The sequence below is a fragment of the Geotrypetes seraphini genome, chromosome 3, assembly GCF_902459505.1.
Source record: "Geotrypetes seraphini chromosome 3, aGeoSer1.1, whole genome shotgun sequence".
Classification (NCBI taxonomy): domain Eukaryota; kingdom Metazoa; phylum Chordata; class Amphibia; order Gymnophiona; family Dermophiidae; genus Geotrypetes; species Geotrypetes seraphini.
In genome coordinates this window covers 89055258-89068507 of record NC_047086.1, presented here as the reverse complement: position 1 = coordinate 89068507, position 13250 = coordinate 89055258, and the positions used below count along the sequence as shown (strand labels likewise).

General features: G+C 43.9%; 1 protein-coding gene across 4 annotated transcripts in view; it reads right to left on the bottom strand.

Moving 5' to 3' along the window:
- GRHL1 (grainyhead like transcription factor 1) overlaps nt 1–5565 on the bottom strand; it is a 218292-nt gene extending 212727 nt beyond the window's left edge. For 2 of the 4 annotated variants that reach the window (XM_033938886.1, XM_033938888.1), the window contains exon 1: nt 5392–5565. In XM_033938886.1, the coding sequence (XP_033794777.1) occupies nt 5392–5411 (20 nt within the window). In that variant the 5' untranslated portion in view covers nt 5412–5565. Of the gene's footprint in view, nt 1–5196 lie in introns of all 4 variants that reach the window. The other 2 variants (XM_033938889.1, XM_033938887.1) reach the window with 2 other exon arrangements.
- Between the last annotated feature and the right edge of the window lie 7685 nt (nt 5566–13250).

Genomic DNA, 13250 nt, shown 5'->3' with positions numbered 1-13250 from the left:
TCAGCACTCAGACGTCCAAGTGTCAACTTAGGCGGTTTTTGGACATTTTAGTTTTTGATTATAAGGTCCTTAGTTTATATTTAAATAAGATACTAGATTTCAACTATGAATTAATTCCTCAACTCTTACTTTGTTTACGTATAATTTTAGAACTCATATTATTTTGATTTATTATTACTATGATTATCTTATTTGATCTTGGTTGTGTTTATTGTTTTGTACAGTATAGAGTTGTTGCTGTTATATGTTAGACCACCACCTCTCCAATCTGATGACCATAACGCCCAACTACAAAACCTTCAGGAAAGAATTGAAAACCATGCTATTCAAGAAATTTGTCAATTGATCTAACTAAACCTTGCTGACTCCCCAGATCCTAATGCATTTTCCAACTATCAACCTTGCAATCTCCCCAGGCCAATTCTTTTGTCCTAGAACTAAAAGGTATTGGCGGGATAGAAGACACCAATGTAATGTTATAAAATTATCTATTAAAATAACTTGAATGATATGCCACCCAGAACCATATATCCAACAAGAAAACAAAAGCAAATAAAACAAATAAAATACGGCTTCTTTAGAATGGTTGTAAAGTATTAATCAAAACACTGATACTTGTACCTTTAAACATTCATCACAAAATGATGGAAGAACTGGTAGGTTTTTTTTTCTCAATTGTATCCTAGCATTATAGATATTAAAATGGGAGAAAATATTAAATAAGAACATATTTATCAATAAGTATAATAAGTATAAGTATAATAAGTATCAATAAGTGTTCGGTTTTTTAAGCCCACATTAGGCTTTGTGTTCGGTTTTGTTGCACAGCGCCAGATCAGTCAATTGTATATAACTATCTTTCCCTCCTTCTTACATGCCATTCATGAATGAATGCTAACAAAATAGCCCCCTCCTTTACTAATGCATAGTGCGGGTTTTAGCGCTGGCAGCAGCAGTAACTGCTCCAACGCTAAAACCCGGCACTAAAACCCACACTATGTATTAGTAAAGGAGGGAGTAAGTATAGTGTACTACGGCAAAAATCATCATATACATTTCATGGTGAATCTAAGGAAACATCAAATAGGAAACTTCAGAAACAAAATCAGAAAAAGCCCTAAATAGGTGGATAAGTTTAGATCTATTATATTTTCTGTGAATGATGGTAATGGTTCCTATATGGTTGAAGAGCTACAGCAAGAAGGAGTTTGTTGGACTGAATTTCATATGGTTACAGGACAACAATTAGAATCAGTCATACGTAGGATGCGGGGGGGGGGGGGGCAGAATGTCTGTGTGTGATTTATTCCCCTGAGATGGTTGCTTATATTTAATCATAGCTTAATCCCATTTGTGTTGTCTATGATGAATCAAAGCTTATTGACTGAACACGTATCTGAGATTTGGAAACATGAAGTGGTATAGCCAATATTTAAAAAACCTTCCGTGTAAGTGCCTTGTTAAGTTACAAGATTCTGAATTTGTATTTTGGGATCCCATACAATTACAACAATTTCTAATTACTAGAGAAAAGAAATGATTGATGATCACTGTTTAACCATAGAGAACAAGAGGAGAAAATGATAATCCCTATTAAGTTAGGAATGTATCGAGATCCATAAGGGTTGGATCTTGAATTTATTCCTCTTCTTTTCCTATAAATTTTGTCTTGTAAATGAAGTATGTCTCTCCATTAATGTGGGCTTGAAAAGGAATTAAGTATGGAATTGATTATGGTAAAGCTTTAAGTTAATGAATGCCTTTTTTTTGTTCAATATGATAATGTAATGATTGAAAAGTATTTTTTTTAAAAAACCAAAACATTTTATAGACCTATTGCTACTTTAGCGTTTTTTTACAAAATTAGTGGAATGAGCAATTAATTGTACAGCAGTTTAATAATTTTGTGGTTGAGAATACTTGTTAATAGCAAGATTTTCAAAAGCATCTACAGATATGACTTTGCACACCTGTCCTTCTGCCATCCAAGACTGGCTGCATACACGTCAAATGTTAATAAAACGACAGCCTGTTGGGTTTATGCTGGTAATACAACCCCTTGTCGATCTGTCGATTTGTTTGGAAATGACTTTCTGACTGTGGAATCCTTTCACAACTTGGGGGCAATTATATATGAGAAGTTATCTTTCTCAGCTCATGTTGCTATAATGGTACATACTGGGTATATGTTGCTTCAGAAGTTTAGGGGTGTGCAGGGCTTGATTGATAAGCAAGCATTTTGGTGTACACAGTATTTAAAACATGTTTAGATTATGCAAATGCACTTTTGGTAGGCTTGTCTTCTGTGGATCTGTGAAAAACTCCAAACCTTACACAATTCTGCTATAAGACTTTTGGGGGGAGTAGGCAGATTTAATAATGTAATGCCATTATTTATTTCTTCCCTGAAAGCATGACCACAAGTTTTAAGCTAAGTATTTAAACTATTTATACACTAAGGTGGAAAGAATTATTTATTTCTTATCATTGGTTGCCTATATGTTTTAGGATACAGTTTAAGATTCTGTTATTAGTTTATACAGTTCGGTAACTATTGTGTAAATTAGTGATGCCTTATGTGCCTTGTAGGGCATTGTGATCAGGTGTTCAAAACCTACTTGCTATTCTTGAGGTCAGCTCTGCCCAATTAATGTGTATATGTAATAAATCCTTTTTTTTTTAATCAACCTTCAACTCTTTGGAATGCCCTACCTGCTTAACTTGTTTTTTGGAAACATCTTAAGGCACATTTATTCCAGTAAGCTTTTCCAGGTTCACTTTTGGAAGTGAATGTTTAGGAGCTGTATTTTTTTTTTTTTTCAAATAATTTAGGTTTTTGTATGCAAGGGGGGTTATGACGGGGTCTTTTCCATCCAGTTTTATGGAGTTCTTTTCCAGTATATGATTTTTATTATGATTGTTAGCCGCTTAGATTACTTTGCAATTTTGCAGTATATCAAATTAAATAAATCTGTAATCTGAGATCCAGGAAAAGGTTAAAAACTTCATACAGGTGTTTGTGAGACTCCCTTCCATTGCAACACACCCATTAAAATGCACAAATGCCCCCAGGCAACCTGCCTTCTTTAAAGAGGCAAGTGGAGCCTGAATTATCTCTGAGAACTGAATAAATTGTAGATCTTGGCAGAGATTCAATTCTAGAATAGAACTATAGGTTCTTTTAGGGATGTTACCACTAGTTTGTGAATGAAGCCAACAAAATGTGCATGCATTCCTGATTCAAACTTAAATGAAAAGCTAGTATTACTCTTAAGCTCCTTAAAATAATGACTTTAAAGCTTCACCTTCTCTAAAATGGTTATTAAGCAAACCTGTTTGGTTGAGGAAAAGTGTGTAGAGCAAATTACATTTTTTACTCTAGGTGGTTTTATAAGAAATGTTAATAACAGAATTCTGACCTTCCCTACTGAAATTTTTGATCATTGGATCCCCCTGCTTCTTCAGACCAAAAGTTATTTGTTCTAAAAAGCTGACAGATCAGTCTCTCAATCTAGTATGTGTGCAGACAAGCAACGCTGAAAGCTAAATGAACTTTCAAATCCCAATTCACTTACATATGTTTACATTTCTAACTACAAAACAGGCAGCATTCAATACATAACATTCACCCTGTGATTGCTAACCAAAGAAGTATCAGTCAAACCCCCCAAAAAATTAAATATACAAAGAATATATAACGAAGCTATGCTTAAGCAGGATTATGTTCTTTATCATGGGGGGGGGGAGTTTAATTGTTGGATTGACTTTCAAAAAAATATAGGCACGTAACCATAGAAATGATTTATTTGTTTTGACATTATTTAAAAAAAAAAAAAAAAAAGGTGAAAGGATGTATTTGGGAAAGGGAGGACAAAAAGGGGAGCACATGTTCGGGTCTGATATTGCATTAAATATGGGATCTGGTATGCTTATCTAGTCAATAGTAGAAAATCAGACTTGAATAAGGAGTGATATCCTACAAGCAGTCAGACTTGTTCCTCAGGCAGCTGGGATGGATGTATCCTTAGCTGTTTAAACCAGAATAACTGGGCTAACTTGATGGGCCAACTAGGCTGTATATGCCATGAACTCTATGTTATGCTCCAAGGGTGATTCTTTTGTTGTTGTCCAATATTTTTATTAGTTTCAGAAATAAAACACAATAACAATATAAGATATACATAACAGTAATAGGTATGCCAATTTACATAGCCATGTCAGGCAATGTGGACAGATACCAAGGGTTATTCTTATGCACCTGCAGACATCCATCACATCTGTTTCTCTCATGTTTTAATTCAAACAGTTGCTCGTTCAAAACTAAACTGAACTCTTAAAATTCATATTTTTTTTCGAATACGCTTAACAGTTCAATGCTTGCAGCTGGCCACTAAAGCGCCTTCAACCTGGGGGAAGGACGTGCGGTTTTAGATCCGCGAGGTCCGTCAGGTCCGTGTTTTACCCCTTCCCTTCAACCTGTGCCTGATAAAGCACCTGTGCTCTGGACTCAGGAGCCACGGGGGGGGGGAGGGAGGGGGGTAAAGAAGCGCAAGCAACATGCTCGGGCTTAGCACATAGTATAAGATGGGCTGCCAAAGCAAAAGAGCCCCAGCACGGCGCAAGAGGGGAAGGGCACCCCCCCTAGTCACGGTGTTCAGAGGCAAACCTGGACCGCACTCCCCTTCACACAGAGCATAGCCCTATAAATTCCCCCCCCCCCACCGTCGTAATGGAAGAGGCGAAACGAGAAACAGCCGAGGGGTGAAGAGAGGAGCCGAAGATGCAGCCAGAGAGAACAAAAAGCTACCGACACCGGCGAACGAAGTTGCAAAGCGCCGTACTGACACGAGCGGAACAGAGTGACGGCAGCATCCGCACGGCGAGTGGCAGCAAACGGGACTCGAGCGCTCAGATTTCGCCGCATCTCGCAACTTCAACAGCAGGGGAGGGGGGGGGAAGGAAAAGTCAGAGGAGGTCGGGCCAGCTCAGCCCGCTGCCCCCAAACAGAGAGGAGAAAAAAAGCAAAGGAAAAAGCCAAAGGAAGTCGGGGTCTAGCTCAACCCGCTGCCCCCCCCCCCCGACAGGTGCCACTCCACCCGGGCACAACGCCTGCAGCTGTTATAGACGGACACGGATATACAGATATCGGCAATGCAATAGGTATAAAAATATACAGAGAGGGATGCGCGCAGGTACCTCGCCTACCATGCAAACATCGGTGCAGAAGTAAGAGGCAAGGTCTCCGCGCGCCCACTTGGCGCCGCACCGGCTCAGCTGCGAGTGACCGCTGGGCAGGAAACGGCGCCGGCTCTATAAAAAAAAAAAAAAAGAAGCAGTTGCTGTTGGTGCCGCGCGAGCCCCGGCACGCGCCGCTCCCGCGCTCTCACTCACTTGTCGTACTCCTGTGTCATGGCTGCCTGCGCGCCAACTGGACTTTCTAGTTGGGACAGTCAATCTTAATCCGTCCGAGCCGGCTGGACAACACGCACAAGCAGCCCCGGCAAGAACGGGTTTTGTCGCTTTTCTCGCTCTTTGAGGTTGGCACTGGTTGAGAGGCCGGTTTTACCGCACCGACGTGTATCATTGGCCGGCGGCGGGCTCCGGAGGCGGGACTTCGGGGGGGGGACCCGAGCTGGGGCTGCGCGCCCTCATTGGACAGCGCGCGGGCCGGGTGACGGGACTTCGTCGCTTCCCAAAAGGGATCCGATTTCCTGGAGACAGAAGGTGGCCGTGGAATAGCTCGGTAAAAGACCTGTAACTACTGCTGACAGCCAGACACCCTCTCACCTGAACGAACACATGCACACACGTTGAGCCTGCAGTGGCTAGCTAGGACTGATGGGCCCCCGCTCTAACCATTTCTCCCAAAGTAGGGGGGATAGGGAGAAGGAGAAAGAATCTCTTAAGAGTTCCAGTAAGCGAAAAGCAAACGCATTCCAGACCTACGGTATATCTAGAAAACCTGTCGCAGCAATAGAACTAGAAATTGAAGTGCAAGATATCAGTGATGCACATTTCCCAACGCTGACTTTTAAAAAAATATTGAGCACAATAAATTCAATAAAGAAAAAACAACTTTTTTTTCTAACTTTGTTGTCTGGTCCAGTGGTGTTTTGGCTTGGTTGCCACCCAGGTCAGAACACCTCTTCCTCCAGGCAGTGGGGGGAGGGGTGCCCTACCCATGGTACCCCACTGGTCTGATCATTGCTTTGGACCCAGTGTGTCTTTTGTCTGCTTTTTTTCCCCTGTATTTCTTAACTATCTTTCCAGGGTCTCCTGCTCTTTTGAGATTTCTTCTCTATGGTCCTCTTTTACTAAGCTGGTGTAGAGGTTTTTACCGCGGCCCAGGGCGCTAAATATCCTGATGCTCCAACATTCATTCTTCATCCTGTCCAGCATCTCCCTTCTGTCTCCCTGTCCCTATGCTCCTTCCAACCTCCACCCCTTGTTATGGTTTATGATTTTATTTATATTTGATAAAATCACCCACCTTGTGAAGCAAATCAAAGAAATTTACAATAAAAAGAAAACAAAAGAATGTCATTAAAATTATAGGACAGATTACATTAATACATAAGACAATCATGGCAAAGCAACATTTCATAGCTGCAGTCTCCATGCTATCTAGAGTTGACAACCGAGACAGGCAATGTTCTAGCTCAAGTTCAAAATGCAGAAGCAAAAATATGGGGGTTTTAATTTAATTTTCAAATGTGTAAATGACAGTTGAGATTGAAGTAAAAGTGGAAAATTATTCTCAGTCATGGAGCTAGAAAGTAAAATGCTTTCTTTATCCCAGGACAAGCAGGCAGCATATTCTTGACTGATGGGTGACGGCACCGACGGAGCCCCGGTACGGACAATTTTAGAGTGATTGCACTCTAAGAACTTTAGAAAGTTCTAGCTAGGCCGCACCGCGCGTGCGCGAGTGCCTTCCCGCCCGACAGAGGCGCGCGGTCCCCAGTTTTCTTAATTCCGCGGAGCTAAGAAGACGCGTGTTTCCAACGGCTGTTGGAAGTTTTTTTCTAAACTGTTCACTTGCCTTCCCGCTCGCGCGTATTTTTCTCTTCATTGTATTTCTTTCTTGTTCTTTTAACGTTTGTAAAAAAAAAAAAAAAAAAATTGTTTTATTTTTTTCTTTTTTTTTATTGACTACCCCGGCGGGGCCTGTTGGCACCATCGAAGCCTCCGGCTTCGATTTTGCTACAGCGGTTTTTCCCTTCATGCCCCCGTCACCGGGTTTCAAAAAGTGTCAGCGGTGTGCGCGCCCTATATCCCTCTCCGACCCGCACAAGTGGTGCCTTCAGTGTTTGGGTCCGGACCATAGGGCTGACACCTGCACCCGCTGTAGTTCTTTACAAAAAAGAACTTTAAAAAACCGACAGATTCAGCAACGAATTCTGTTCGGCACCGACATGGAAGTTGCACCAGTATCGACATCGGCAACTTCCTCCAAATCGACACCGACTGTCTCGGCACCGACAGATACATCGCCGACGTCGATCCCTGTAGGTAAGCCGGCTAAGAAGCCTTCCCCTACTGTCCTAGGGCCACCAGTCGAACATGCAGTGAGCCAAGTCCTGCAGACTGAGCGCCGGCCCCGTAAACGCTCCGCTCCCATTGAAGTCACTGCCTCGTCATCGGCATCGACTTCACCCGAGCGTAGAGCGGCACCGAAGGTACCGAGCAAGAAAAGACCGGTACCGGTGCAATCGGGACCTACGTTGGATGAGCGCATTGCCTCTATCCTCCAGGCCCAACTTAAGCAGCAACTACAACAATTGCTCCCGGCTCTGTTGACACCGAATCCTCCAGTGTCGGTACCCAATGAGCCTTCGGTGCCGACCGTCGATCAACCCCTTTTATTGACATCGACTTTGTCGGCACCGCACAAATCCATGTCCATGCCTATTCTATCAGCGGAACCGAAACGACGTTCTGCTCCGGACACTTCTGAACCAGTACCGTTCTCTGAACCCCGTACCGTTCCACACTCCCCTGATACCGTCTCCAACCGTTCGGGGAAATCGGTACGCAAGACTAAACATGTTGGCACCTCGACTCCACTTTCTCAGGGTCGTCTCCAATCGGTACGGGACCCTGACTTGTGGGATGACTCGGATGATCACCTCGGTACCGAGGAAGATTATTCATCTGAAGAGGAGGATCTATCGGTGCAAGACCCTGCTACTAAGCCAGAGCACTCCTCATTTACCAAATTTTTAAGGGAAATGTCAGACACCCTTTCAATTCCTTTGGAGTCTGATTCTAAAAAGTCCAAGGCATTCTTAGATGCCTTGGACTTTGATCATCCTCCTAAGGAGTTCTTAAAGTTACCCCTCCATGATATCTTGAGGGAAACTTTCTATAAGAACTTGGAAACTCCCTTAACCATCCCGGGAGCCCCAAGAAAATTGGAATCTCTTTATAAAGTCATTCCAATTCCAGGATTCGACAAGCAACAACTTCCCCATGAATCCTTGTTGGTGGAATCAACCCTGAAGAAGTCTGTAGGTGCCAGTGTTTACGCCTCTGTCCCTCCTGGCAGAGAGGGAAAGGCCATGGATAAATTTGGAAAGCGCCTTTACCAAAACGCCATGCTGGCCAACCGTTCAGGTAATTACGCATTCCACTTCTCGTTTTACCTGAAGCATCTCATTCAACAGGTTACCTCTTTTCAGAAGTACATTCCGGACCGTAAACTTCCTGCTTTTCAGCAATGTACCTCTAGTCTTTTGCAACTCAGGAAGTTTATGGTCCGTTCAATTTATGATACTTTTGAACTGACGTCACGGGCCACTGCTATTTCTGTAGCAATGAGAAGGTTGGCATGGTTACGGGTCTCAGAACTGGATGTAAACCATCAAGACCGACTGGCCAATGCGCCTTGCTTAGGGGATGAGCTGTTTGGGGAGTCCATGGATACCGCCACACAAAAGCTCTCCGCGCATGAGACTAGGTGGGACACCTTGTTGAAAAACAAGAAGAAACCTCCTCCTCCTCGACCATTCAGGCAACAACCTTCTTATCAAAGAAGGTTTTCTGCTCGCCCGGCTCAGACTCATCCCCCTCAACCTCGCAGGCAGCGTCAACAGCAGCAACAGGCTCGTCAACAACAACAGCCTGCTGTAAAACCGGCTGTTCAACCTAAGTCTACACAGCCCTTTTGACTCTCTTCTCGAGAACATTGCCAGTCTTCCTCCCTCATGCCTTCTACCTCAGCCTTCTACTTCAGGAGGTCGACTACAGGTGTTTCTGTCTCGATGGGAAGCAATTACCTCCGACCAGTGGGTACTTGCTATCATCGCTCACGGATATGCCCTGAACTTTCAGACTCCTCCACCGTTAAGTCTACCAAAAGAGTCTGCTTCCAACAAGGCTCAGTCCCTCCTTCTCGGTCAGGAGGTTTAATCCCTCCTCCTTCTCAATGCCATCGAACCAGTTCCTCTAGACCAGCAAGGCCTGGGATTTTATTCCCGGTACTTTCTAGTCCCCAAAAAAACCGGAGATCTCAGACCAATATTAGATCTCAGAGATCTCAACAAATGTCTGGTCAAGGAGAAGTTCAAGATGTTATCTCTTGCCACCCTATACCCTCTTCTCTCTCAGGAAGACTGGCTATGTTCCCTCGATCTCAAGGAGGCGTATACTCACATTCCAATTCATCTGATGTCCAGACAATACCTTCGCTTTCTTGTCAACCAACATCATTACCAATACAAGGTGCTACCCTTTGGCTTAGCCTCCTCTCCCAGGGTATTCACCAAATGTCTGATCGTGGTCGCAGCTTATCTCCGCTCCCACAATTTTCAAGTCTTCCCTTATCTGGACGACTGGCTCATCAAGGCTCCTTCTCCTCAGTCCGTTCACATAGCCACCAATCAGACCATTTCCTTCCTTCGACTGTTGGGGTTCGAGATCAATCTACCCAAGTCACACCTCATTCCAACTCAGCGACTTCAATTCATTGGAGCCATTCTGGATACTGTTCAGATGAGGGCGTTTCTTCCTCCAAACCGCCTTCACACCATCCTTCATCTCTGTCAGCAGGTGTTCCAGAAAACTTCCATCTCTGCAAATCAAATGATGATACTTTTGGGGCACATGGCATCCACAGTGCATGTCACCCCCTTCGCACGTCTCCACCTGCGTACTCCTCAATGGACCCTAGCGACTCAGTGGTCACAAGCGACGGATCCTTGTTCACAACACATATCTGTGACCTCGTCTCTTCGACAGTCACTTCTTTGGTGGTTGAACTCATCAAATCTATCCAGAGGTCTACTGTTCCATCTTCCTCCTCATCTACTAGTCATCACCACGGATTCCTCCCCCTATGCATGGGGAGCTCACTTGAACGAGTTCCAAACTCAGGGGTTTTGGACCACACAGGAAAAGAAGCACCACATCAATTTCCTGGAACTCAGAGCGATATTTTACACCCTCAAAGCTTTTCAACATCTCCTCTTTCCTCAGGTTCTTCTCATTTGCACAGACAACCAAGTTGCAATGTATTACATCAACAAACAGGGAGGGACGGGATCCCGCCCTTTATGTCAGGAAGCTCAAAGGATTTGGACATGGGCGACTGCTCGTCACCTATTCCTGAAAGCAGTCTACATCCAAGGGGAACAGAATTGCTTAGCAGACAACCTCAGCAGAATTCTTCAACCTCACGAATGGACTCTCGACCCATTGACTCTCCAGTTCATTTTCTCTCAATGGGGCACTCCTCAGGTGGATCTTTTTGCAGCTCCCCACAACCATCAACTGCCCCTGTTTTGCTCCAGACTTTATTCTCCTCACCGTCTGGAACCCGATGCATTTCTTCTGGATTGGACCAATCTCTTCCTTTATGCATTCCCTCCTCTTCCGCTCATGCTGCGCACCTTATTCAAGCTCAAGAGGGAACAAGCCACCATGATCCTCATCGCTCCACGGTGGCCCAGACAGCATTGGTTTTCCCTTCTACTTCAACTCAGTTCCAGGGAACCCATACCTCTTCCTCTGTTTCCTTCACTACTTACACAGAATCAGCAAACGCTTCTTCATCCCAACTTACAGTCTCTGCACCTGACAGCTTGGTATCTCTCGGGCTGACTTCATCTCATGCTCTCCTTTCTCAGCCTGTCCGTTCTATTATTGATGCCTCCAGGAAACCGTCTACTCTCCAATGTTACCAGCAGAAATGGTCTCGGTTTTCTTCCTGGTGCCTGTTACATCACAATAATCCCATATCTACAGCAGTGGGATTGGTGTTGGACTATCTTTTGTCCTTATCTGACTCTGGTCTTAAATCCTCTTCGATAAGGGTCCATCTTAGTGCCATTGCAGCTTTTCATGAGCCGATTCATGGAAAACCCCTCTCAGCTCATCCCTTAGTCTCAAGGTTCATGAAAGGCCTTTTCAATGTAAAACCACCTCTTAAGGCCCCTCCTGTTGTATGGGATCTTAACGTGGTTCTTTCTGCGTTAATGAAGCCTCCTTTCGAGCCTCTGGCCACAACGCATTCTAAATTTCTAACTTGGAAAGTGGTCTTTCTGATAGCGCTCACTTCTGCCAGGAGGGTCAGTGAGCTCCATGCACTGGTGGCTGATCCACCTTTCACTGTTTTTCACCATGATAAGGTTGTCCTTCGTACACATCCAAAATTCCTTCCTAAGGTTGTGTCTGAGTTTCACCTTAATCAATCCATCGTTCTTCCTGTTTTTTTCCCAAAGCCTCATTCTAATCCAGGTGAACAGGCTTTGCATACCTTGGATTGTAAACGTGCTCTGGCTTACTATCTTGATCGCACCAAACCTCACAGATCATCTCCTCAACTGTTTTTGTCCTTTGATCCTAACAAGTTGGGTCATCCTGTATCTAAACGCACTCTATCCAATTGGCTTGCTGCTTGCGTTTCTTTTTGCTATGCTCAGTCGGGCCTGACACTGGAGGGTTCTGTCACGGGCCACAAAATTAGAGCTATGGCAGCGTCTGTAGCTTTCCTCCGTTCCACTCCTATTGAGGAAATCTGCAAAGCTGCTACTTGGTCCTCAGTTCATACTTTCACATCTCACTATTGTCTGGATGCATTCTCCAGGCGGGATGGACACTTCGGCCAATCTGTTTTACAAAATTTATTCTCCTAATGGCCAACCTTCCCTCCATCCCTCTTTTTGTTAGCTTGGAGGTCACCCATCAGTCAAGAATATGCTGCCTGCTTGTCCTGGGATAAAGCACAGTTACTTACCGTAACAGGTGTTATCCAGGGACAGCAGGCAGATATTCTTGCGTCCCTCCCACCTCCCCGGGTTGGCTTCTTAGCTGGCTTATCCTAACTGGGGACCGCGCGCCTCTGTCGGGCGGGAAGGCACTCGCGCACGCGCGGTGCGGCCTAGCTAGAACTTTCTAAAGTTCTTAGAGTGCAATCACTCTAAAATTGTCCGTACCGGGGCTCCGTCGGTGCCGTCACCCATCAGTCAAGAATATCTGCCTGCTGTCCCTGGATAACACCTGTTACGGTAAGTAACTGTGCTTTCTGGTAGTCTCATAATATGCTTCTAATTAATTTTGAAGAATCCGCCAATGATCATTAATAGAACGGAGAAGTCATGGTGGTGTATAAGGTAATATTGCAAGATAATCAGGTGTACCAGTGTGAAGAGCTTTATGAGTGCAAGTAAGAATTTTAGATTGTATCCTTTGTTCATTAGATATCCAGTGAAGCTTCTTAAGTAAAGGTCCTGCAGGAGTCTCTTCGTTTGGCAAAGCAGATTAGTCGCGCTCCAAGAGTCTGAAGTCGTTTTAATTAAACTTTTGGAAGTGCTGCATAAATTATGGTAATCACTGCAGGAGCCTACTAATACATGATCTAATGTTTGCAAAGCATTTTTACAAATACAATAAAACCTTGGTTTGCGAGCATAATTTGTTCTAGAAATGTGATTGTAATCCAAAACACTCGTATCAAAGCAAATTTCCCCCTAAGAAATAATAGAACTCAGACGATTCATTTCACAAAAACTTTAATACAAAATACTGTACTGTACTGTACAGAAAAGTCACTACACTCCTGCAGCGTCAGAGAGAGAAGAACCATTGGCTCAGTTGTGATGACGTGACGGGTGTATACTGTACGTACTCATATTGCAAGACCTCGCTCGTTTATCAAGTTAAAATTTAATAAAACATTTTACTCATCTTGCAAAACACTCGCACACCAAGTTACTCACAATCCAAGGTTTTACTGTAGATTGAAATTTCTA